Source organism: Cebidichthys violaceus, unplaced genomic scaffold (assembly GCF_023349555.1).
Source record: "Cebidichthys violaceus isolate CVI_PGR_0920_01 unplaced genomic scaffold, fCebVio1.0.p SCAF_6, whole genome shotgun sequence".
NCBI lineage: Eukaryota > Metazoa > Chordata > Actinopteri > Perciformes > Stichaeidae > Cebidichthys > Cebidichthys violaceus.
Genome location: NW_027176816.1, coordinates 3,781,946 through 3,805,797, shown reverse-complemented (window position 1 = coordinate 3,805,797; position 23,852 = coordinate 3,781,946). Strand labels below are relative to the sequence as shown.

At 40.8% G+C, this 23,852-nt stretch overlaps 1 protein-coding gene across 1 annotated transcript in view; it reads right to left on the bottom strand.

The window, feature by feature from the left end:
* lama5 (laminin, alpha 5) overlaps positions 1 to 22,684 on the bottom strand; it is a 96,285-nt gene extending 73,601 nt beyond the window's left edge. Inside the window, exons 1-2 of the mRNA XM_068733675.1 lie at positions 22,150 to 22,684; positions 16,365 to 16,517 (exon numbers count right to left, since the gene is read on the bottom strand). Coding sequence (XP_068589776.1) covers positions 16,365 to 16,517; positions 22,150 to 22,461 — 465 coding nt within the window. The 5' untranslated portion in view covers positions 22,462 to 22,684. The remainder of the gene's footprint in view (positions 1 to 16,364; positions 16,518 to 22,149) is intronic.
* Between the last annotated feature and the right edge of the window lie 1,168 nt (positions 22,685 to 23,852).

Below are 23,852 nucleotides of genomic sequence, written 5' to 3'. Positions count from 1 at the left end.
GTCAACTTTAGGACTCTCTAATTAACTACGTAGCTCAGCTATATATCAGCAAGACATCTTCTTTGTCGCATACGGTGTCCATCAAACAGACAAGCCGACAGACAGAAATGTGCTCTACATTGCCAAATATTCCCAGCATGTGCTACAGTATAAGGCTGAATGTTAATGGTGACTGGGAGTGCTGAGGCTGCCCAGCTGTTGGCTTTAATGGAACCAGTCACAGTTGCTGCTGCAGCTATCGGCTTGTTTCCCTCAGTAGCTAATAAACACCTCGCTCTCTCAGTCTGTCAGTACAAATGTCTGTCTGTATCGGTCTGCTTTGATGGTGTGGTGTTCACAGGGTCTCAAGCAGCTGACTGTGTCCCATTAATTTGTCCAAACCCCAGGTTGGTGCTTTTCACAGAGAAATGTGACAAGGAGCATGTGTTATAGAGCCACACTCATAATTTCAGCCTCTTTATCCAAACAACACACTCCCATCTCTTTCAGGTCGTCTCCATAGTTTCTCAGCGTGATGAGGTATTAAATGTGGACTTTGCCCCGTGGAGCGCATCACGGTCAGTCACACTCTCTGAACTCTGACTAAGCTTCATCAAGACATTGTTAGCCGCTAGCTGAGCTGCACACACACGCAAACACACACACTTAGACAATTATAGCTCCATCATTGCCGGCTTCTTTCAAGACATCCAAAGAGCATTTTTTAAGGATTTTAGACTTGAAGGACTCAAAGCTATATATTATCTATCCTGACGAGTCAGTAGGACTGTCCTCAACCAAATAAATTGTTAATCGACTAATACTCGGATTTTGTCGACTAATAGATTAGTTGATTAAATCAACATCACAACACCACTTTAAATCTTGTGTTTACCCGAGATGTGCTCAGCATGAAAAAGCTTTTTTTTTTTTTTTATTAATTCTGTTTGACTAAAGAAATCTTAGTCGACTAAGACCAAAAACACCAACTAGTTGGTGTTACCCTCCTCTGACTCTCTCTGTGTGTGTGTGTGTGTGTGTGTGTGTGTGTGTGTGTGTGTCTCACAGATTGACCCCCACAAACACACCTCCGTTCCACTCCCATTCACCATTTTATGACTTAACTATGGGAAAACACTCCCTTCTGTTTGCTGCCCTCCTGTTCCCTCTCAGTGGACTCATCCCTCCATCGGCCACTCTCCACTCCTCTGTTTGTACAAGGAGGAAGACATTCTTGCAGCTACACAACTGTAAGGCTACATTCAGAAGAGCAGCAACAGCACTGAATCAAAAACACAGGTTTCTCCTTCATTTCAGTGAGATCACTACATCGGTACAGCGATGGTGCTAACACAACCTGTCACTTACCTCGTAACTTTGTCTTTAATTGCTCTTGTATATTTAATTATTGTTCATTTCTTGTATAGTTTCTACTCTTAAATAGTTGTATGTTCCTCTTACTTTTTTAAATCCTTTATTTATTTGTATTTATTTCTGTCTTTGTGCGGCTGCAACCCCTGAAGTTCCCCTGTGGGGATCAATAAAGTTTTATCTTATCTTATCTTAATTTATACTCTGGTGTAGAATGTAGTTTCAATACAAAGGTCCTTCAAACAAGAAAACAGATAAAAGAACGTAAGTCACCATTTGATATCAGCTTAAAATAGAAAACACACCACTAAACCAGTACATGTTCATAAAAACTCCAATAGCTAGAGAAAAAAAAAAGTCACAAGATCTTGAGCAGAAACTTGCTCTGGATTAAATGAATCCCTGAAAATGTGTGATTTAAATAATAACACCTGGATAAAAGATGAATGGTTGTCTTTAGTGTATCACATTGGAACTAACAACTCTGGATTTGTGTTTTTTCTGTGCGGTCTTCACTGTTGTCATGATGATTAACATGAACACCAGTGACCTTACACTGGTGTTCATCGTTAGAAATGTAAAGTAAGATTAACTTTAACTCAGTGACCTATACTTCCTCTCCTCCCCTGCTCTTTTGTGTCATTCACCAGCAAAGAAACTCAAACAATCTGATGGAATTGACCAGGTAAAAACCAATATTTACTGTTGCATTAACAGGGACAAACCTCTCTCTTTGTCTCTGCTGTTTCTTCATCTCCTCACACTATGTTGTTTTTATACCCCGTTTCTTCACATTTTGTTATGTGTGGCTGCCTTTCTTCTTCTATTCACAAAAAAAAAAACCTGTTAAATAAAAACATAAACATTAGACATTTGGGTGAAATGGTCATAATTAGCAATTCTTGAGTTATGGCCAAAAATGTGTTTTGTGAGGTCAGAGTGACTTTTGACAACCAAATTCTGGTAAAGTTATGCTTGAGTCCAAGGGTATTGTTGTGCCAAATTTGAAGAAATTCCCTCAAGGTGTTACTGAGTTATTACATTCACGAGTGTGGACAGACAGATAACTCAAAATCAAAATGGCTCTGGCCATGGCTGTCACCAGCACAGATGTGTTTAGCTTAATTTACTCAGAAGATCTCAATGTGAATGAATTACAGTCAAATTTGACTGAAAACGCTACTTCAACACATCTGAACTATCCCTTTAAGTTTGGATCAATGCCACAAAGACAGATAAATATACAATAATACCTGCTGGTTTATTCATCTTTGATGTTGGATCAAAAATCCTTCAGACCCACAATAAAAATTAATAAAAACAACACGTTCCGTTTGCCTTTTAAGTTGGTAAATTGTCAAATCCAGTACTTCCTTCACACTAAATGAGCTCATTGTGTGATAGCGGGCTGACATTAGCATCAGGCTATTCTTAGTCTGCGGCTTGGCAGACTTGGCTGGAAGAAAACTGCTCAAAGTCCGTGGTGTCCTTCAGGGAGGACGAGCCTGGCACAGAAAGTGTTTTTCTGTCTTGGTTTTGTCTGGGGAGGAAGCTGCACACACTCCTCGCACACTGCAGCTGGACATATGTAACATGAGCAATACCTTTTTTAGGATCAATGCAAAAATCTGATAACTCAATGTTTAGGCTACATGTTTGACTAGTTAGATGAGAATAATTGATATTATCAGTTGTCTTTGTTGCGGGTTAAGTATTGAACTCAGAGGAGAATGTGTTTAGCCTAGCTTAGCACAAAGGCTGGAAGCAGGGGAAACTATTAGCATAGCTCCAGTTCCAAAGCAGTCTCATTTACACATTGTATATTTACATGTGCATTTAACACAATATGAAATGTTTGGTTTCATCAAATGAACTTACACATTTCCTAACAACAACAGCAGCATCTCAGAAGTCCTGTCCTCACACTTAAGTTGCCTATTTAGTTCACTTTGCTAGCATTAAACAAAACCCTGTGAATTTATAAGTGTACTGGTGACTACTAGCCTGCTAGCTAACAGGTACCCCTCTAGCACTAGTTTTCAACTGGTCGTGATGGCGTGTCAATATACGCTCGTTATATGCATAGTGTCCTTTCAAAATAAACGTCCATCTTCACAGGAAGAAGCCGCAGGAGGGTTTACAATGGGGTTAGTTGAAGCCCCAGTTAGTCACGTCGCATACAGCCACTGAAGGGGGCCTCCGTCCGTCGATTTCTGATGCAGAGGGGCTCTGACCAACCCTTGGTGTTTGACGAGTTGGGAGTGAGAACGGCTTGACTGAGAATGTGTCAACAGCTCACACAGACCTTGAAAAGGCTAAACATCCCTTGAATTCAAAACACTGAACATCTATTGCCTGAATGCATGCACATTGCTGAATTCTTTATCAGTGTAGGAGGCTTATTTAATGCAGAATGAGGAACTGAATTTGTGGAGAATAAATAAAGCCTCTTCAAACGAAGGAAGTGTATGCTGTTTGTTTGCCTGCATCTCAAGTGACTGATTAACTAATCTAATCTCCTTCTTTAATTAATTTCCCATTGAATTGAGAAGTATTCTGAATGCTAAGTCATTGGGAGGGCTAAGGACCACTGCGGCATCAAAAGGAGATTGTGAGAGCGGGCAAACACTGCAAGACAATGGGACTGATGCTGAATGGACGCTCTGGGTTGCTCGGTCTGGAAGAGAGCGCCAACATGTCTGAACCAGATCACAGAGCAGTTATTTGCAGACCAAACATCATTTTCTGGTGTGCACACCTCGCTTCACTACGGCGAGTATAAACTAAGCTTTACTGCGCTCCATGCATGATATAATTACTCATCCACAGTCCACTGCTCTGATCATTAAAGAGCAAACGCAGCATGTGTATATATTCACTATCGTAGCTAGCATAGCATAGAAGTCTTAATGCTAGTTAATGATGTGCTAGCAAATGCTGGTTAAGTTTGCTCCACAGGTTTTTACGTACTAAAAACGTAACATTTTAGAAACTTGCATGTCCTTTCAAACTCTCCTTGTAACGAGTATCACTATTACACAACGTTTAACCATGACAGCTTGAAATCCACATAACCAGCCTGCAATTGAAGATTGCATGAGAGTCTAAGGAGCAGAGCCGAACAGCTGGCGGACCCTGATCGGAGCTGGCCGATGCGACGCTATGATTTGCCAGTCTGGCCTGTCTTAGCGAAGGGTCAACTGTCTCTCTTTATTTCACTAGTTTTCCTGGTGTTTGTCTTTCTAGAAGCCACATCATTTACGGCTTTTCAAACATTTACATCATCTGACTTCAAACTTGTATTTTCAATGAGTAGAGGCAATGTTCTACCTCCTCCCATTACTGCCATTCATTTCTCCATGCGAGTCCATCCATCTCAGTTAGTCATTCTCTTAGTTTATCTGTCTTACGCCCTTTACCCTCCAGAAGCAGGACAGGAGGAAACTCCAGATGTCCGTCTCAGTGATAACACAGAGCTACAAGGACAGAAACAGGCTGACAGACAGTACAGGAGGAGATGGATGGGCAGCAGAAGAAAGAGACAAGGATAGGTGGATGGGAAATCTGAGTGGGCAGGTACAGGGGTGAGAGGTAGAAAGAGGAAGCAGCAGAGAGAAAATTTAAAGAGAGACAAGGTCATAAAGGTTAAAAGATCAGTTCTGTGTTGACAAGGTGAACGGGACAACCAACGGGCAAGAGAGACTAATAGGAAGCAGGTACATTTAACAGAGAAGTGTGTGTGTGTGTGTGTGTGTGTGTGTGTGTGTGTGTGTGTGTGTGTGTGTGTGTGTGTGTGTGTGTGTGTGTGTGCCCAAATTGGGGCTGGTCATGGAGTTCAAAGCAGCGGGGAGGTAAGAACTGATAATGACATTTGACCTGTGGCAGAAAGACATCATGCATGACGGACATCATGCATGACGAGGGAGTGACACAAACACAGAGTCATGGGTCAGGATATAATGAATCAAATAGAGCAGAACTATTTCTGTTGGAGAACTCAGACATCCCACGAAGGAGAAAGCATGATATACACTCACACCAAAACCAAACCACTGAAGGGCAGCAACAAGAGTGGGAGGCGCCCTCTTATAATCACTTCCTCTGCTTTCATAATGACAAACACAGAACATTTCAATCAAAGATAGAGTATGAATGGCTTCTTTTTCTATCATCCCCAGCTGGAGTCCTTCTCTACTTCACTCTCCCCTTTCAGTCATCCTCCTCCTCCTCCTATTCTTCCTCCTACTATTCACTCTCTTCTCACCTCCATCCACTTCCTCCTCCTTCCTCTTCTCTAGTTTTTGTTTTAAGTTCTTCACCCAACAACTTTCGTTGCTCCAATCCGTCAAACACTTGCATATTTCCATACTTTGTGTATTCATCACCGTGTGGGGAGTCCCGGTTTGGCACACACAGCCGCACACAGAATACACGGTATGTAGATTGCTGCACGTAATGTGGAAGCAAAGTTCACAAGCCAGAGTTCCACCTGTAAACTTTTAGTCGTACGCCGTTAGCTGCATATACATAGGTTAGCACAACAATTGGATTGTCGTGCGACTCATTCGCGATTGTGATTGTTATATCTGCATATCTGGACACATTGAACTTTAAGGCTGGGGCCACACAGAGTAACCTTTTTCCTATAAATAATGTAATCCTCTAGGAAACAAATTGCCAGCAGTTCAAACTGTATGGCTTCTAAAAATGAGTTTTAAAGCTACTGAACTGGAGTTATTGGTTACCTGAATTGGTGACTAATAAATAAAATGCATTTCTGGGCAACTATTCAGGGGTTTTAGGCTATAATTCTAAAATGTTAGCTAGTGTGATCACACAATCATTCATTGTCAAAGTCAAAGTTTAGCGTAAAGAAGAAGTGAAAATAGGGAATTGTAAAAATGAATGACAGAAAATGTATATTCTTAAGCTTTAATACAACTTACAACAGAATAATAAACTCTCAAACAAGGCCAAAACAAAAATAGTGCTTACATTTTTTTTTCTTCAATAAATAGAATTAGACTTGTGTAGTGGGTATACTGTACAGCCTGATGCATCATGTGTTGTGTCACTGTTTGTCACAAGTATATTCATCTAGCTTGGACGTGTCCCAGCCAAAAGAATGAGAAAACCTTTAAGAAACTATGCTTTATACAAATTTATCAAAAATACCAAACTGAAGCTAAAACTGAGGGTGTGTTAACCTTCCAACATCAACCCACCCTGATATCAGCTACAACAACATACAGAAACAGACAACTAAACATGACCTATGAAAAATCAGCCAACTATTTCGGACTACTGCCCCTCCCCCTGCCTCCATCCATCCTTCACCCTGGTTCAAATGTGGCATCAACTTTATCCCTTTTTCCTCGATCTCTCTCTTCACTCAAAGCTGAATCACTCCTATTAAGGTCAGATTTCTCTCTCTCTCCCTCTCTCTCTCTCTCCCTCTCTTTCTCCCCCTCTTTGCGCATTTTCCTGGCCAGTACACATAATGAATGACTGAAAAATGTGCACTGTGTGTGTCAGCTCTTGTCTGTGTGAGAGGACAGTTTCAGGGGCAACGTTTAACCCTGAACGAGAGGGACAGACGGGAAAACAGGAAGATGAAGGCCGTTGATTAGATGGTGACAGAAATAAGAGTCACTGACGAAGACGGAAGAGGGGAGGGAGTCATGAATGACTCCAACTGTTGATCCTCAAAATCACAGCCAAGGAGCTGAAGAGGGCGAAAGGATTTATATCAAGAAACAAAAAGAGTATGACTATTAAATGATGTGGCTGAAATGTGTGGTTGACTGAGTCATTTTGGACAGTACAGTAAGAAAAAAAGAAAGAAGGAAAAGAAGATGTAATGATGAGAACATATAAACCCTCTTTGAGGCTCAAAACGTAGTACATTCATGCTCTAAAAATGAGAGGACCAACTCATAGATCAAAAATAGACAAAAAGGATTGCAATGGTTCCGACGAAGGGACAGAAAACACAACGACGTTGCATGAAGTAAAATATAATTTTATTATCAATGAATCTAAGAAAGTGCAAATACTGCCGATCCCACTGTGAATCAACATCTACACATGTGGCTCTTTGCAGATTTCAGCTTTCCGTTTTAGTTCGCTTGACTGACAAAACCAACACAGTGCTGCTTCATATAACATCATAAAACATGGGCACATGAGATTACACAAGCAAACTGTAATCTGCTACATGTACAGTGGCAAATTGCAATAAGCCAAACTAAATGAGTGACAAGTGAAGAAATTCCAATTATTTTAATCAATCCTCAGAGAAAACAAGACAGAAAAAAGACCAGTAAACATTGACAGAAAAACAACTTCACGTTGCTTTGTTTCTGTCGGATATGTAAGCAGATACCAGTTTGCTAAGACATTATCTATAATAACTTGATGAACATAATACTTATTGCTGTTTTAGACCTATTACATTAGCAACCAACAGTGGAATTTATCTGTGTTGACTCTAAACAAGAAGAGACTGGAAGGGTGACACAGAGGAATAGGACAAGGATGTTTGATGTCCATCATATCTATCTTTGTCCCCTCGTATTCTTTATTTCCATCATTACAGTGTCAGTCATCCACTCGACAGAGGAGTCTTTGTGGCTGCACAGAGTCAGAGAAAAATGAATAGAGAGATTGCGATGCAAAGGGAAAAAAATAGAAAGGGAGACATTACGGCGAATACGAGATGATATCTTGAAAAGTCTCACACACACTTTTAAAGAGCGGTCTACTTGACTGGATGTTGTACAGCCGACCACACACACACACACACACACACACACACACACACACACACACACACACACACACACACACACACACACACACACACACACACACACACAGTCACACCTGAAAAGTGCGTAAAAAAACAAACACAAAACAATAGACAGAGCAGTTCCCATGCTCATCACTTGTAAATAGCAGAATTGGCAGAGGACAAACTGATTTTAATCAGTACGACACCCACACCCACACCCACACCCACACACACGCACACGCACACGCACACACACATCCATGCTAACACACAAACACAAAGAAGTGATCTCAGCCTACTTCTGCTCACTTACAGGCAGCAGGGAGGATACCACATTAATGTTACAGTCCGTCATGTTGTAGTCCATAAAATTGTGTTTTTGTTCCATTCAGCCTTATAGAGCAACTGTTGCTTAGCAGATGGTAAAATGAATCTCCTAATACCCATAAGGCCCTTGTGTTAAGGGGATCATTGGGGTTGGCTTTGATTTTGCTGTATCACATCACAGTCAAATTTGCAGGCATCTATGAGTTCATCCATGAGTCTGTTGCTGTTTTGACTGTGATTGGCATCAAGATATTGGAGATATTGGACTTCTTACTAATGGAGAATTACATTGTAAAAAAAAAAACAGCATAAGAAGAAAAAACAATGAAGCTACAGTTTCTTTCTTTTGAAACACCTGAAGGGCTGAGGTTCTACCTAAAACCACTTGCTTCTGAAGAAAACTTTTTGAAGAAGGGTTTTTTAAGGCTTCCAATAAAACCTCCTTTGGGTTAGGGGTAGAACGCTTTGAAAACGATACAGATGACACCTTTACAAAAAGAGTATATCCGTTTAAACAGACCAGTGTTAAGCTCAGAATACAGTTTTCATGATGCTGCCCATCTGTCTATATGGTTTGCTTTAGCTCAGAAGACAAATTGAGAGAATGTTTGATAAAAAAAAGTTGCACCGGGCTGTTTAAAGTTGCTTTGCACTGGCATTACAGTATCAGTAGCACATTGTCTTCTTCTGGTTGAAGAAGAAAAAAAAAAAAGGCAGAGATGAAAAACAAATTTGCTTTGTGTGTCACAGCCTTTAGAAACTCAGGCTGGATAAAGGAACTGTGCCTGTAACATTAAGCTTCACTTGACATCAAACTAAAGACATTTTTTAAGTTAAACTGCTTTGAACATGTTTGGTGTGAACTCAGCTCTACCCCCAAAAAGCATGTCATAACTGTCAGGATTTTCCAAATACAAACCTCCACCCTGCTGCAGCTCAGAGCCGGCTAGCACTTTAAAGTTAACTCTGACGTTCAAACCACATCAATAGCAGGAAGCATTCAATTGGGAGCAGTTGGCACGACGCTCGCTTTTACGCACGGCAAACAATAGAGCTACCTCAACATTGCATGCAAGTGTGTGTATATCTGTGTATGTGTCTTTCTTTGTCCTGTAGGGAAACCTGCCAACATACCAGAGTTAAGAGCATGGGACGGTGAGAAACACTTCAAGCTCCCAAGTAAGAGCCGACAAGCTCTTTAATATACTTTAAAAAGCATGTATGTCGCCATGTTTGATTCATTTCACATTTGTAGGGTTTAATCCACTTTGAAGGCTGTTTAAAGAGTCAGTTCATCTAAAATTTAAAACAAGGAAAACATGTTTTCTCTTTTACCTTTTGTGGTTTTCTTGCCCTGCAGCTAGTTTTGGTTTCATTTCTTCCGGTTTTGAGATATTTCTAAGATTTTGACCAACAACCAAATATAACGGAGGTGAAAAGGATTGAATTGCAAAAAGCTACTTGTCTCCCCAGAAACAATGTCCACATATTTTGGATAATTACCGTTTCCTTTGAGACTATTTCTTTAGAAAGTGGTTCAAATAACAATCAATTGAATATCTTCAGGTTCTAGACTGTTGGTGGAATAATGAAAGCAAATTAAAGGCATATTTCACTTATTTTTTATCATTTCAATCAACGAATCAAGAAAATAATCTGCAAATAATGAGTTGCTGCCTTAATGACAAAATGCTTCTGTATCCTTTAAATGCTTTATGCACCAAAATCTAAATTCCACTCATCTTCTCTGGATTGACCAAGCGTCCATGCTTACCGAGGTACCCGATTGGTTCAGGACCTATGCCCTGACCAATGGGCAATCCTGACCCCAACTAGTCAAGGGCAATGCCGAACCTTAACCAATCGTCTCTGCCTCAACCAGCTACGCAGGGAAGGTATGGTGTTGGAGTCACTTACTGATCCTTAACTGTTTTATTTCAAACTGCAAAAATAAAGCTCCCCTGCTCTTGAGCTTCAGAATGCTTTCGAAATATGTAGCTAGTGTGGACGCTACCTCACTGCTTGATCAATACAAGAGCTCAGCTACTGACAAGCTATTCGATTCAGAAAACAGCAACAATACCACCACACTACTGAGAAATGTAGAAATGCTGCTACTTGAGGCGCCGGTACTGCTCGACACTGCCTTTAAGTATCTTCTGCAATGAACTAAAAACACTTCAAATCACTGGAACTGCAGAAAGCTTAAAATGCAGCTTCCTGCAAAATGAAAGACTTTGACAAGTGTGATGACAGGAAACCTTTTTTTTTTACTCAAGGTGGGAGGATTATGGAATAGAGAAGACCTCACCTGAAGAAAATGAACACGCACACACACCAAGACACATTCCCAACTGAAGCCTATATTGTGCTCTAATAATAGGCTGCTGAAACAGACAAACATCCCCTGTTCCGTCATCTCCTCCTCCTCTTCTTCTTCTTTCCATGCCCTCACCGTCTTTTCTCTTCTTCACCTCAGTTTTCTTCCCCACTTAAAACCTCCTTCCTGTCTTCCTCTTTACCATGTTCTAGCCCTCCTTCCTCTCCTCCCCTCTTCTTGGGAGTTTTGTTTCACCTTGCCTTCAAAATGAATTTGGTCACCTTGTTTTTTTCCATCTCCAATCTCCTCCTCTTCCTTCACCTGTTATTACAGAATCTTTCCAGTGTCACATACCTGAGGAATTAAACTGTACACAAACATATATCTGTGCATGGAGTGAAAACACACACCAAGGTTACATTGTGCTTAGAAGACAATGGTGAATTGTGTTGAACTGGGTATGACCTCATCGGATGGTTCATATTCTTCCTACAATTCATCAGGTAGCTGTCATTCCACTTCTTTCTCTCTAGCCTTCCCCAGTATACAGAGATATATATTTATAGACTACAGATATGGAAAATAATGGAGTGAAGTGAAGCTCCAATTAAACCTGAAGTCATTGGATCATTCAGTGTACTAACAGATACTGTACAATTATGTTAATGAGCTTTCAAATTTCATTTTTAATGCCTCCATTCACCTGTATTGTGTTTGCAGCTGTAATATCTGCATGAGGTGACGTAAACAAGAAAACTGACGCACTGGGATATTGCCAAAGAAAATGGAAAGATGTCCAAATATAAGACAAAAAAAGAAAGGCGATCAAAGCGACTTAGGGAGAGTAGAAAGAGGAATGAAACTGCAGAGGAGAAAATAGCAAAGTGTGTTCTTACTTGTGAAGAAAAGGACTAGGAGGATAATAAGGAGAAGAGGTAAAAATAAAAAAGGCTAACAAGAGAGGAGTGAGAGAAAGACACACCAGAAGAAAGAAGACAAGAAGGTAGAGGAGATGGAAATGGTCTATAATGGGCTTGTGTTATCTGTTAAAGATAAGCAGATATAGAAAGACTGGAGGACAGGAAGAGTTGTGTGAGAACTTCTTATCATGGACAAGAAATAAGGGAACTATTGTTGACTAATCTAAGAACCCAACACACTTTAACTTCAGTCATAGAACTTAGGGCGAAGAGTTATTTGCATTATAATCAGACCATAGAATGTATGAAGAACTAAAATAAATTAAAACTGAATATAGAATGGAATCACAATGTCACTCTTTGTAATATATAGGCTACTGCTGGAGTATGAATTATTAGTAAATAAATATAAAAGTCTGACACACATTAGATCCAAACATATGGTAGAAGATGAGGAGAATTAAATATTAGAGAGCAGGAAAAACATGACGAGATTCCAGTGTTCATGTTTGATAAACTGAGTGTTGGGTGGATACAGTCTGTGCTTGGTACACACCTGCTGCAGTAATGCTCTGATATACTGATACTGATGGAACGGTGTGTTTACTGCCAACTGAATTCCACACCATAAGAACTTAATCTGTTCTTTAAAAAAATTAATGTTTGAGCTGCATAGCCTTCTGAAATCCCATTCAACTGACGACACCTGAGAGTCATGGACAAACTGGTGTGCTTTAAGTGCCTTGCTCAAGGGTATCTTAACAGTCTTAAAATCTAAATACTGCTGTGTATTAGGCTGGGATTTAGTACTTCTGTTAACAAGACTTATAGTTCGAGTTTAAGCATTGGGTTGGTAATCTTGAGAAACCAACAAGAGTACGCTACATTTAGAAAAAGTATCCAACCGAAAAACCCAGCCCAGTGCTGCCAACTCCAACGAAAGTAGCTAGCAGTGTTCAAAAGTCCCAAAAGTCCCTAAATCTAGCAAGAAAGTCGGCAAGTCTTCAACACAGGCAATGTGGTCTCTTCAGGCCTCTCTCGAAAGCCACTCCCACAAAAGTATCATAATGAACGTACACAAAAAAACATGGCTGCTGTTAGTACTCACAGCTGTCAAGCTATAGCAGCGTTTTTGTCAGAGCATTTGATTTACTGGTTGCTCTCGGGATGTAAAGAGAATTTTAACAAATATGACAAAGAATGATCTTGAATAAGATTACAAACTCTAAGTTTATGTACAGATAAATGAAGAAGCTCATGATACACTACATGACCAAAAGTATGTGGACACCTTTGATCGCCAAACATCTTATTCTGGATCCATATGGCCATTAACCTGCTGCTATAACAGCCTCCACTCTTCTGGTTTCAGGATTTCCACCAGATTTTGAACCTGACTGCAGGTCTTTGCTCCCATTTAGCCAAAAGAGAATTAGTAAGGTCCAAGACTGATGCTGGTTGATCAGGTTTCTCAGTGCTCAGGACCAGTCAGGGTCCTCTACACCAGGTTACCTGGTACCGGTTACATTTTGGGTCCACATTTGATTGTTAAAGAAATCTAGAGGACAACATTCCCAAATAAGTGAGAAATCAAACATAACATGAAAAACGGGGAGAAAAAAAATAAACTTAGCTGTGAATTTGACCAAAATAAATGTTTTCCCTCACCCATCACTACTGCTATTATAAATCGAAAGTTGTTGTATTCGGGGTCATATTTTCTCACCACACGCTTTGGAGCTTTTTCGTTGCAAATACTGATCCATTTTGTGCCACTGCGTCCGAGCGAAGGTTAGCCAGCTAATAGTGGCAAAACACGTTTGACTCTTCCTGAAGATGTGTCGTGATTGATGTGGTGATATTAAAGCTTAACTAGTCACTGAATTACAATTTTGAATTTGCTGGTTCCTTTTATGGGTGAATTTGAACTCTTGAGCACATTTATATAAAAAAATGTATTCATCAACTAGCTTTGTATATTTTGAACCATTTGGCAGTATCTCCACTGCCCACTATAAGATGCTCTGCATAAAACTGGAAAAATCGATTTCTTTACATAGAAGCATACACTGATCTAATACAGTATCGGCTCAAAACAAAACTTAATAGGCAAAACTTGTATCGGCCATGACGAGACCGATCCACATTAAAGAGAGAGAGGAAATTTAACAAGCCTTCCCCTCTGCAGGTTGAGACAGGTTAACTGACATTCCAATCTCTCCCTCTTCTCCTTCTCTTTCATTCAGCCAGAGGTGGTGGTGGGGAGGGGGGTCGGTGCGGGTCTTCAACACACTCTCTGAGCCCTGTCACTGTCTCTCTCACACACACACAGGCCTTGGCCTACCTACATTCTTTCAAGACAAAACTGCTACCTGGTAACCAGAGTCTCTCTCTCTCTCTCTCTCTCTCTCTCTCTCTCTCTCTCTCTCTCTCTCTCTCATTTTGTTGCAATGTAGGTTGTAAACATTTTGAACAGATGTAATCAAGATGTAATCAAAATCAAAGTTAAATTCCATGGTTATCTGTAGCTGCTACCAGAAGGTTTTATACAAAAAGGACTAACATATCTTTTTGAATCAGTTCTGGTGAATTTCAAAATCAAACTGTTCTGTGCCACTGTGATTTTATCAATTTGTTTCTCCAGTGCATTCATTCAGGCACTGAACATGCAGGGCAAGTGTACCAAAACCATCCTCACAATGCTGTTGACAAGAAAACTAATAAAAGAAGACTAATTGACTAATACACATCTACGGCTGCAGCCGATGAGAATTTTCATTATAAATAACTTGTTTAGTCTATAAAATGTTTTTTTCTCTGCACGGTCGCCCCAGTGCTTGGGTCTAGACCTGCTCTGAATGGAAAGCGCCTCAAGCTAACTTCTGTTATGATTTGAACCAATATAAATTTAATTGAATTGAGTTTTCTGGATTCAAATGATGTCAGATGTCCTGCTTTGTCCAAGCAACAGTCTAAATCCCGCCAAAAAAACAAATACAACAAGAAATAATAATACAAAGAAATTATGGATCGGAGGCCCTGCTTTAGTCTGAGCTGAAGGACTTTCTGGTGAACCAACATGATTTGTTCCCAGAGGAACTGATGACAAACATAAGCATAACTGTATATAAATAGATATTCTTCTCACTGATGGTCTTGTTTACTTTTGTAGGTCAAATAGAGACATCAGTATTAAAGTATTGAGACCAGTTAAAAGTTCCCCACAGTAACAAAAAACTTCCAGGTAGCCTGCATCGTTGTCATCTAGTCAATGCCAACATGATTGTGAATATGTTGTACTTTTCATTCATTCTTTTACTACTTTCACAAGGTAAACAGGCTTATCAAAGCTTAAGCACTCAGTGACAACGACAGCTCCCTGCTTCTCTATTGAGACCTTCGACCCTGAGCGAGAGATGCAGGCGAGAGAAAGAGAGGAAGCGGATAAAGTAAAGAGAGAGGAGAGAGGGGACGGTAGACGGAAGAGGGATGGGAAACTGAATGCCATGACAGAAAGCACTCTTGTCAAGGACACAAGTGCACAGACACACTGGACACACATAGCGCTGCTGAATGAGGGCACTCGAGCAGGAGAGCCTGGCACAAAAGAGTCGCATTCAGAAACATAAAAGGTTGTTCAAGAGCGACGTTCAAGAACACAAAAAGGTTAACTTGGAGCACAGGAAGACAGAGTGAAGCTTTTCTGTATAGAGGGCGTCCCTGTGTGTGTGCGCTATACATCTATACATGAGTGTGTGTCATTCTGATAGAGTTACTGCAACACCAGCTGGAACAAACATGAGTTCATGCCAAAAACAACATCGCTAAAATCAACTGAAGAGTTAACCGTTTCATTTTGTTTTTCTTTTGGGTCACTGAGCTTCAAGAGGCTGATTTATCACTGAGCTAAACCAGTTAATGGGCTCAGATGAATTTCACTTTCATTATCAGAGAGGGCCAGGCGGAGCTGTTTATTGCTACGAGGTGGCACAGAGTTTACCAGCAGCTAAAAAATGTTTCTGAGGGCAACTTTACTACAAGTGGCTTTGGCTGAAATCCAATCAGCTTAATTTGAAGTTAAATAAAACATCGGCGATAAATGGATATGTATCAGTAAAGGTTGGCATTAACACCTTTCCATAGTACTCAAAGACTATCATTTTTACTTTTACTGTTGTGAAATCCTAGAGCACACAACACATTCAACAATTCCAGAGACACATATCAGTAAAACATGCCATTGTGCATGTGCCCCATCAAAAATCATGACACACCCTCATGGGGCGAAACATCTGGGAAGCACAAACCACAGCAGTTCAAATTTTAATTGGGTATCTACTCTTTGTTGCTTATGTTTTAGGGCTGGGCAATATGGAGAAAACCAAATATGATGATATTTTTCTCCAAATACCTCAATATCGTTATTAAGGCGAGAGATTTGAGAGGGGGAGGGATGGAGGCGGCGGCGGCGGCGAACACGCCACACTCAGTTTGGAGACAGAAAGTGTATACCATTTCAAAACACTGGCAGAGCTTGTGATGCATCAGCTTTGGTATAGAGCATTTTTAATGGAACCACAGATTAACCAACAGAAATAAGTAAATAGACAACATGCGTAGGTGTGTTTCACTATGTAGATTTAATGAGTCCTACCTGTCCCAGGTCCAGGGTGACGTTCACCTCGTTGTACTCCGTGCTGCGGGACAGAGGCGGGCTCTGCCACCATCGCTCCGTTCCGTCGATGGCGTTGGTGATGGGGTGAGCGCGATCGCTCTCGCCCTGGCTGCAGATGTCACAGTATTGTCCCTGAGAAGACAGAGACAGACATGTATAAAGTTTTATTCGTTAGTTGAGCATATGAGGCTACTGTTACAAAGTTCTTAACTGAAACTTCAACCACATTTTCCCCACAGACTCTGCCGCTGTGTGATGCAACGTACAAAATGTCACCTACATCCTTACATTTTGTGGTCTTTGAGTTATGCTCTGATCATTAGATATTTCATCAAATGTCACAGAGGATACACAAGAGCTTCCATGTACCAAATGAGAGTCTGCAGGGTTCAAATCCAATCAGTCCAAAAGTCTTTGGTTGGATTATCTCAATATATCTCATTGAAAAAAGTCACTTTTACACTTTGTTTTCACTTTTATTTACAGATCGACTCTGGAGACTGAACTTCTTGCTCATAGACACCATAACAGGATGTAAGTAGTGATTAACACACACTGGTTATTGTGGGATTTGACCCCTCAGTCAAGTCACAGCCCTATGTAACCACCCAAACCAGTGTTTCAGAGTGACAGTAAACACTATGAAAAAGAACTGTTTGTCCCCAAAGCTACCCGGGTCAAGTTACTTATATTGCAGCGGCGAGGCGACTCCACTCGCGTTACTGTAACAGCAAGCCCATATCTATTGTATTTCTGCTAGTAGGTTGAAATGTATCATAAATGTAGTCTCTGTGCCTCACTGTGACTGTTTTGTGCTGAATTGACACACATTTGCAGTCTGATTTGACATCATAGAGTACTATATGAGAAAAGGAAAATCATTCATAACAATAATTTCATAGCCTCAGTGAAAAAATAATACACACTTGCTACTATAAGGTACTTTATCTAGCAAGTAGTGTATGGTACACTAGTATCTAACAAACAAATGTCCCCCTGGGGATGAATAAAGTATCTATCTATCTATCTATCTATCTATCTATCTATCTATCTCACTCAAAGATAATTCCAGAAAGTCAAAAATATAATAATTGTATCTTACATGAATTAGTCACTTCGTCATGACAAGTATTTCGAAAGAACACAAATTTAAAGCCTGGTACAACCTAAAAAAAGAACAAGGTTCATCAATAACCTCAAAAGTGGCCGATCGCAGCACAAATCTGCCCTCATTGTCTGGTATTTGTTTTTGGAAAGTAAATCAAATTCAGGCATGCAGTCCAGCTGTCTAAATGTCCGAAAGGAACTTTTCAGCAATTCCACATAAATCTTAGGTACTTCTCTACACGTACATGGGTATTTCTGTAAACTGTGTTTTTCCTCCTTCATTCTCAAAAAAACCCTTCAGTCCACACCAGCACCGTTTTAAAACACTCTCGGTCCAGATGAAGGCAGTCTCTTACACCGGCGACGTTGGTAACGAGGTCTGTGCTGTGGGCCGTGTTGGATAGCAGTGACCTCCGAAGTGCATTCTGACACCTCTGTTCCTCAATTTTGTGGTAGAGTAACTGTACATTTATTTCATAACATATTAAAAAGTCCTGTTAATAATAATAATCTCTTATTATCATTTATTATTCTCCCTACAGTACCTGGCCAACTTAACCTCCCAGTTCAGCATTAACTGTTGTAGTGTACTGAACTTGTCTTAAGAGTCCTAATATTTGTATGTCTTGACACCATCCAATTGGCCTGTCTTTTTGTAATGTTATATTGCACCAATAAAAAAATTTAAAAAAAAAGTCCCGTTAGCCGCAAGCGCTGAACTTTCTTATTGACACCTCGAAAAGAAGAAAACTGAACACACTCTGACGTTACAAGCCAATAACTCTACACCAAGACCAAAAGGAAAAGCGATTTGAAGCAAATTTGACATAGTGGCCGAACCATGGCATTACAACTTCCGGGTCCGCCACGTGATGCCATCGGACTGAAGTCCACTTGAAGTGTCCTCTCCACCTCTTTGGCTTCTAAAGCCTCTCTTCATTATTAGCTAATCCAGTTTGGTTGTCGGAGCGTTTAACCCGACCACTGCTGGCTATGTAAGCGTTAGCATAAACTAAACAAGTGTGGACCTGAACAAAAGCCAGAGTTAGGAGATGTTATCACTGCAGGTCACTGAGGTCAGAGGTTGATGCTTCCTATCTGAATCCACCCCACCCCCACCCCCACCCCCTCTCTCCCGTCCCAACTTCCTTCTTTTCACATTTGTGTGAATCATGTACAGCCTAAAATTAGTCTGTGTACTTCAAATTACAAATCATTCTCTTCAATTTAGGTCCACGTTACTATTGCCTTTATCACTCTCGCTACTGACCACTTGGATTTAGTTCACTTTTATTTTCATGCCTAACCAAGATCAGTGCTTCTACTACAAAGCATGGCTGTTAAAGAAACACTGCTGTCCTGAACAAGAGATTAGTGAGGAGAAAATTAAGCTCTTTTGAGAGCAAGATGAAGTAAATTGAGGGCACATTGTTCATTGAGTGAATGAATAAGTATGAATGACTAATTTGAGGTTAACAATTTATAAAATAGTACCTTCAGTGACACCTATTGGGCTCTGCAGTTGTACTTCAGTGATAAATCAGACATTTGTATCTTTGAAATTGTTGCAATTTCTTACTTTTTCAAAATGTATTTTCCACTTATATTCTCCCCCTTGCATACCCTTGTGCTTACTCAATTGTAATTATCTAAATATCTCCTTTAATACTTATTGCTGTCATGTCTGTGAAGTCTAAGACCACAAAGCAGTTCACAACGACTTGAAGACACTAAAGAAGGCAGGAAATCACCTCCAGTCAGCAGCTAAACGCAGGCAAATGAAGGTGCTTCTCAGATTGTGAGCTTTGAAACAACTAACAATGGCCCAGCTGATTTACTACTCAAGTTTGTGACACCTTAAAAGAACACAACAGGTTGTTTAGCACAGTGAGATGTCAGGGAGCCTGCTTTTTGTTTTCCTGCCTTGCTGTCAAACGCTTTTTCACGCTATTTCGTTCTCTTTTTCTCCGTTTTCTTTCACAGCAGACGCTCAATCCTCTCTTGTCAACAAAAAGACCACCTGGAAATGAACGTTTAGAGTTCCTTCTCCTCTCTCTCTCTCTATGTGCATTACACACTATTTCATTCAACCGTTCTTCATCTCTATTTCCATTTCTTTCCTTCCCTCCACTGTTAGGTGAATAAGCAAAACTCTTCAGCAGCATTGCCCTGAGGACCTGAATTCCTCACTCAGAGGAAGACGAAGTGTTGCTCAGTCAACACCTGCCATGTTATGTAATCAATCTTCCATCTTATATGGCATCAGTATTTCATGATACTTCACCAAAATGAAAAAGGGGCACGCACTGGGTCAGCTTTTGCGGTGAAATCGCATTTGTTTTTACAGCCTAAGTTCCCATTGACACCTATCATGAGTAACTGGTACAATTCCTGGTGCAACATATCCTCATACCACGGATATAGTTATGAAAAGTACTTTTGCTATTTTTTGTGCATTTTCCTACAGATGTCCAGCAACATGAGAGCAATCAGTGCGTCTGTGCATCTCCTGCAATGTTCAGGCAACAAAACTACCTGTTTATGCTGAGGAAAAGATGTGGTTTGGGTTCAAATAACTGCAGAAGTGGTGTTACCCAAATACAAGTTACGTGACCAATAAGTCAATGTTGACTTCTGGTTTCCCACGGGACATGGGCAGCGGTCTCCTGGGTAAAAGTCCTGAGCTTTTTCTGCCACACCACACAAACTACAGTCCTCCTCCTGCTGTTTTTAATTAATAAAAACACTCTCGAGGCTTGCTGTCAAATCAAAACAGGATTAACCTCAGCACAGAAAAGTGAGTGTGTTTTCTGGTAATGCGTGTGTGTGTGTGTGTGTGTGTGTGTGTGTGTGTGTGTGTGTGTGTGTGTGTGTGTGTGTGTGTGTTGTTCAGCGGGTGCAGGAACCCAACGAGTGGGCCGAGCCACAATAGCCCAGCAAAGTGGGCTGAACCTCTTAGCCCAAACACATAATGCGCCATTCCTCGAGCTAATGACCAGATTTTCTTGGGTTCATTTTGAGATTTACTGAGCTAATTATGCACCAACGTCACCACTTCAACCAAACCGCCCTGAGCAGGCAGATCAGAGAAAGACTGAAAGAAAACTCTGATGAGAGAACATTTGGATATAATCCTCGGTGTGGAGACGCTGAAGTGGGTCAAATGTGGTCAGGATCAAGTACTGCAGAGCATTTTACACCAGGGGGCCAAATTACCAGATGAATTAAAGATAATTACTCAGTAAAATATATATTTCTTTCATTCTTCCATCTAAGGTGGAATTTTATTCTGTGTAGCATTTAAGTTAAAGTTTATTTAAACAACTTGAAAGAATCTTGAAAGCCCTCACCCACACCCCTCAGGGCACTCTTTTTTTTTGTTGGCTTCAGTCACAGTCTTTACATTCAAACAACACTTCAGACTCCCTGCTGTTCATTCTCACCAATCTCCAATGTATCTCACCAACACATCTTTATCTTCATGTCTGATCTCTTTTCATTTCAGTTCACAAGGTACTTATTAGCATGCAGGTCACCAAACATCAGCTGAGGATTTAGAAGTGACAGAATCCCTCTGTTCCTTTCCCACTTAGGAATCACCACCAGAGTAAGCAGCGTTCGTTCTGGGCGCGATAATCTTGCAGATAAACTTGGTTGGAATTGAAAGACGTACATCAGTCACCGTGAGGAAAGGCAACAACAGGTGGGAGAGAGCGGGAGAAGGCAATAAGCCTGCATGTTATCGTCCAGAGGGTTGCTTTTAATGGTTAACCTATGAAACTGCAATAAGCCTTTGGGTTAACGAGTGATACCTGGAGGCTCAGACATCAAACACACATTGCTTTTTACAAGCTCATCGTCACATTCAAAACTCATCTATAAACACGTAAATTATGTGGTAGCTATATTTCTGTGGAGTTCCCTCCAAGTGAAATGTTGCCTGTCCTTATATAAGTGGCCTGTGTTAAGTGTTGCCAAGACCTACAAAGGAAGCAGTGCATGAAATAATGACTTGGCAGAGCAGTTGGGAGATCCATGCACACTGCTGACCCCCTCTGTTCAACTCTCTACTCTGAATGCAGTGAAGTGTGCAGGTTGGCATTCCCATAAAATCTAAAGTAGAAAAACTGGATCAAAACATGCAGTTTGAGGACAGAAAACTGGTGCAAAACCAGTGAAAAGAGCAGTAATACGTTTCAAACGCATACTATGAAAAGTGAAGATCATATGTCATCACATATCCTAAATCTGATTCCATTAAGTCCTAAAAGTAGACTGATGAAGCAAGAGTATGCTGCAAATGCAACAAAATAGGATACGATCACTGTAGGTGCATACAAATATTAAAGGAATGCAACCTGAGTGTTTAATGCTGCCATACATACTACAGGCACATACTACTGAGCACCACAGACACACTCGGAGCCTGTAATATCATAGGAATAATTTAACAGTGCAATAAACACGCGAAAATCACTGTTAAACTCACAATTGAGCTTACGACACCCTATCAGACTATTATGAAGGACAACTGCAATTAATTGACCATAAGGAAGATTATGGAAAACAAAAATCCATTGGATCCAATAAAGTTTCCGACTCACTATTGAGCAGCATGAGTTGGAATTAGATGTTTATAACGCTTGGTCCAGCTCACCTGGATGGTCTGGCTCGGGTCTCCGGACACCGGGCCTCCGACCAGCTTGCAGTACAGGTCCTGCACGGTTCTGCCGGTGTCTTCCTCCCCGCAGGTCGCCGTGGCGGTGATTTTGGTGCCCTCGGCCAGGTTGAAGTATGGCGGGTGCAGGCTGTATCCGTTCACCCCGTTTTGTTCCGGCAGCTCCTGTGCCGACACAAAGTGACAGCAGGTCACTAACAGCGGCCACAGCAGCAGCGCGACCCGCTTCTGGGTGCGCAGAGCCGGGGGGAACGAAGCGCCGAGCGGCGCCGCTGGTCCGCTCGCCATCATCTCCACCTGTTCGCTCGCTCCGGTCCGAGGAGGGGGGGGGGGGGAAATAAAGTTTGAGGAATGAATCACTCGGAGTTTGAGAAGTGAGCCGTTAACGCGTGTAGGAGAGAGGCATTTGGAGGGTGAAAAGTGAAGGAGATGTGTTGCAAGAAAGAGAGGAATGGGAGTTAGTTTTTAGTCCTGGAGAGCAGTGTGTTGGTTTCTGTCCTCTTTCTCTCCGTGTCGCTCCACCAGGCACCTATTCCAACTCAATCTGCAGTCACCCTCCCTCCCCCTTTCTCTGGTTTGGCCCGTCCCCAGTGGTTGTTGGAGGAGGGCACAACTCCTATCGATGCTTAGCGTTTGACTCACTTTCTTTAAGCAATCATCACGGTTCATTAATTGGTTCAAATAAAGCCGTCATACATGGATGCATCGGTTAATCAAGAATTTAGTATTCACTTCTTTCCTACCTGCTTGCTTTTAACTTATAGTTCCCTGTGTATTTCCTTCTCTTTTGTCTCATTCCTCTTTTTCTTTTCCCTCCAGCTTCCTTAATGCTCTAGTCAGCTTTCTTTCTCACCTTCACTACTATTCCTTTTCACGTTTTCCTCCCCATCAGTCCATCTTATGAGTGTAAAATTAAGTATCTTTGTTTTCTTTACTGTCTCATTAATTTAGACATTTCTGCATCATTACACTCAGTGGCAAAACAACAAATGGGAAATAAACCCACACAAACAGAATGGCCATCCAGATTATCCTTCAAACACACAAATAAACACAGACAGACCGACAGGTGTTCTCAACAAACGTGCAAACACATACACACACACACACACACACACACACACACACACACACACACACACACACACACACTCAGATCTTGTCAGCACACAATAGAAAGAGGAATACCACTAGGGTTTGAATTGGGAAAATCCAGTGATTTGTGGTATTGATTGATTATTTGGTTTTCTGCTTGCTTGTACGTTTTGAATATCCAGAATGAATTTCACAGCATTTAAGAATTTGAATCAAATATAATGTGGATAAGTGTATTTGATATGTGAAATTCGAAAATCTTTTTCTGTTTAAATTATATCCATGTAATAAAGTGAAACCTTGCATCGACATTCCAATTGAGACACAAATGATTTGCTGTGACAACCATTTTAGTGATTTTTACATGGACATAAATAAACATTGAGTGTAACTATTCTTGACCTTAGGGAACAGTAGTTTGACAAAGTCATTTTAACTCAAAGTTGGACTTGCTGCCTGTTTCTGGAGCTTGCAACCACATTTTACAGTCTTTATCAGATAATGGAGTTGACTAAATTATTGTTACATGACCAAAGTATTAAACTTTGTCAGAATCAGAATCCGGTTGATTTCAGAGTGGGTTTTCA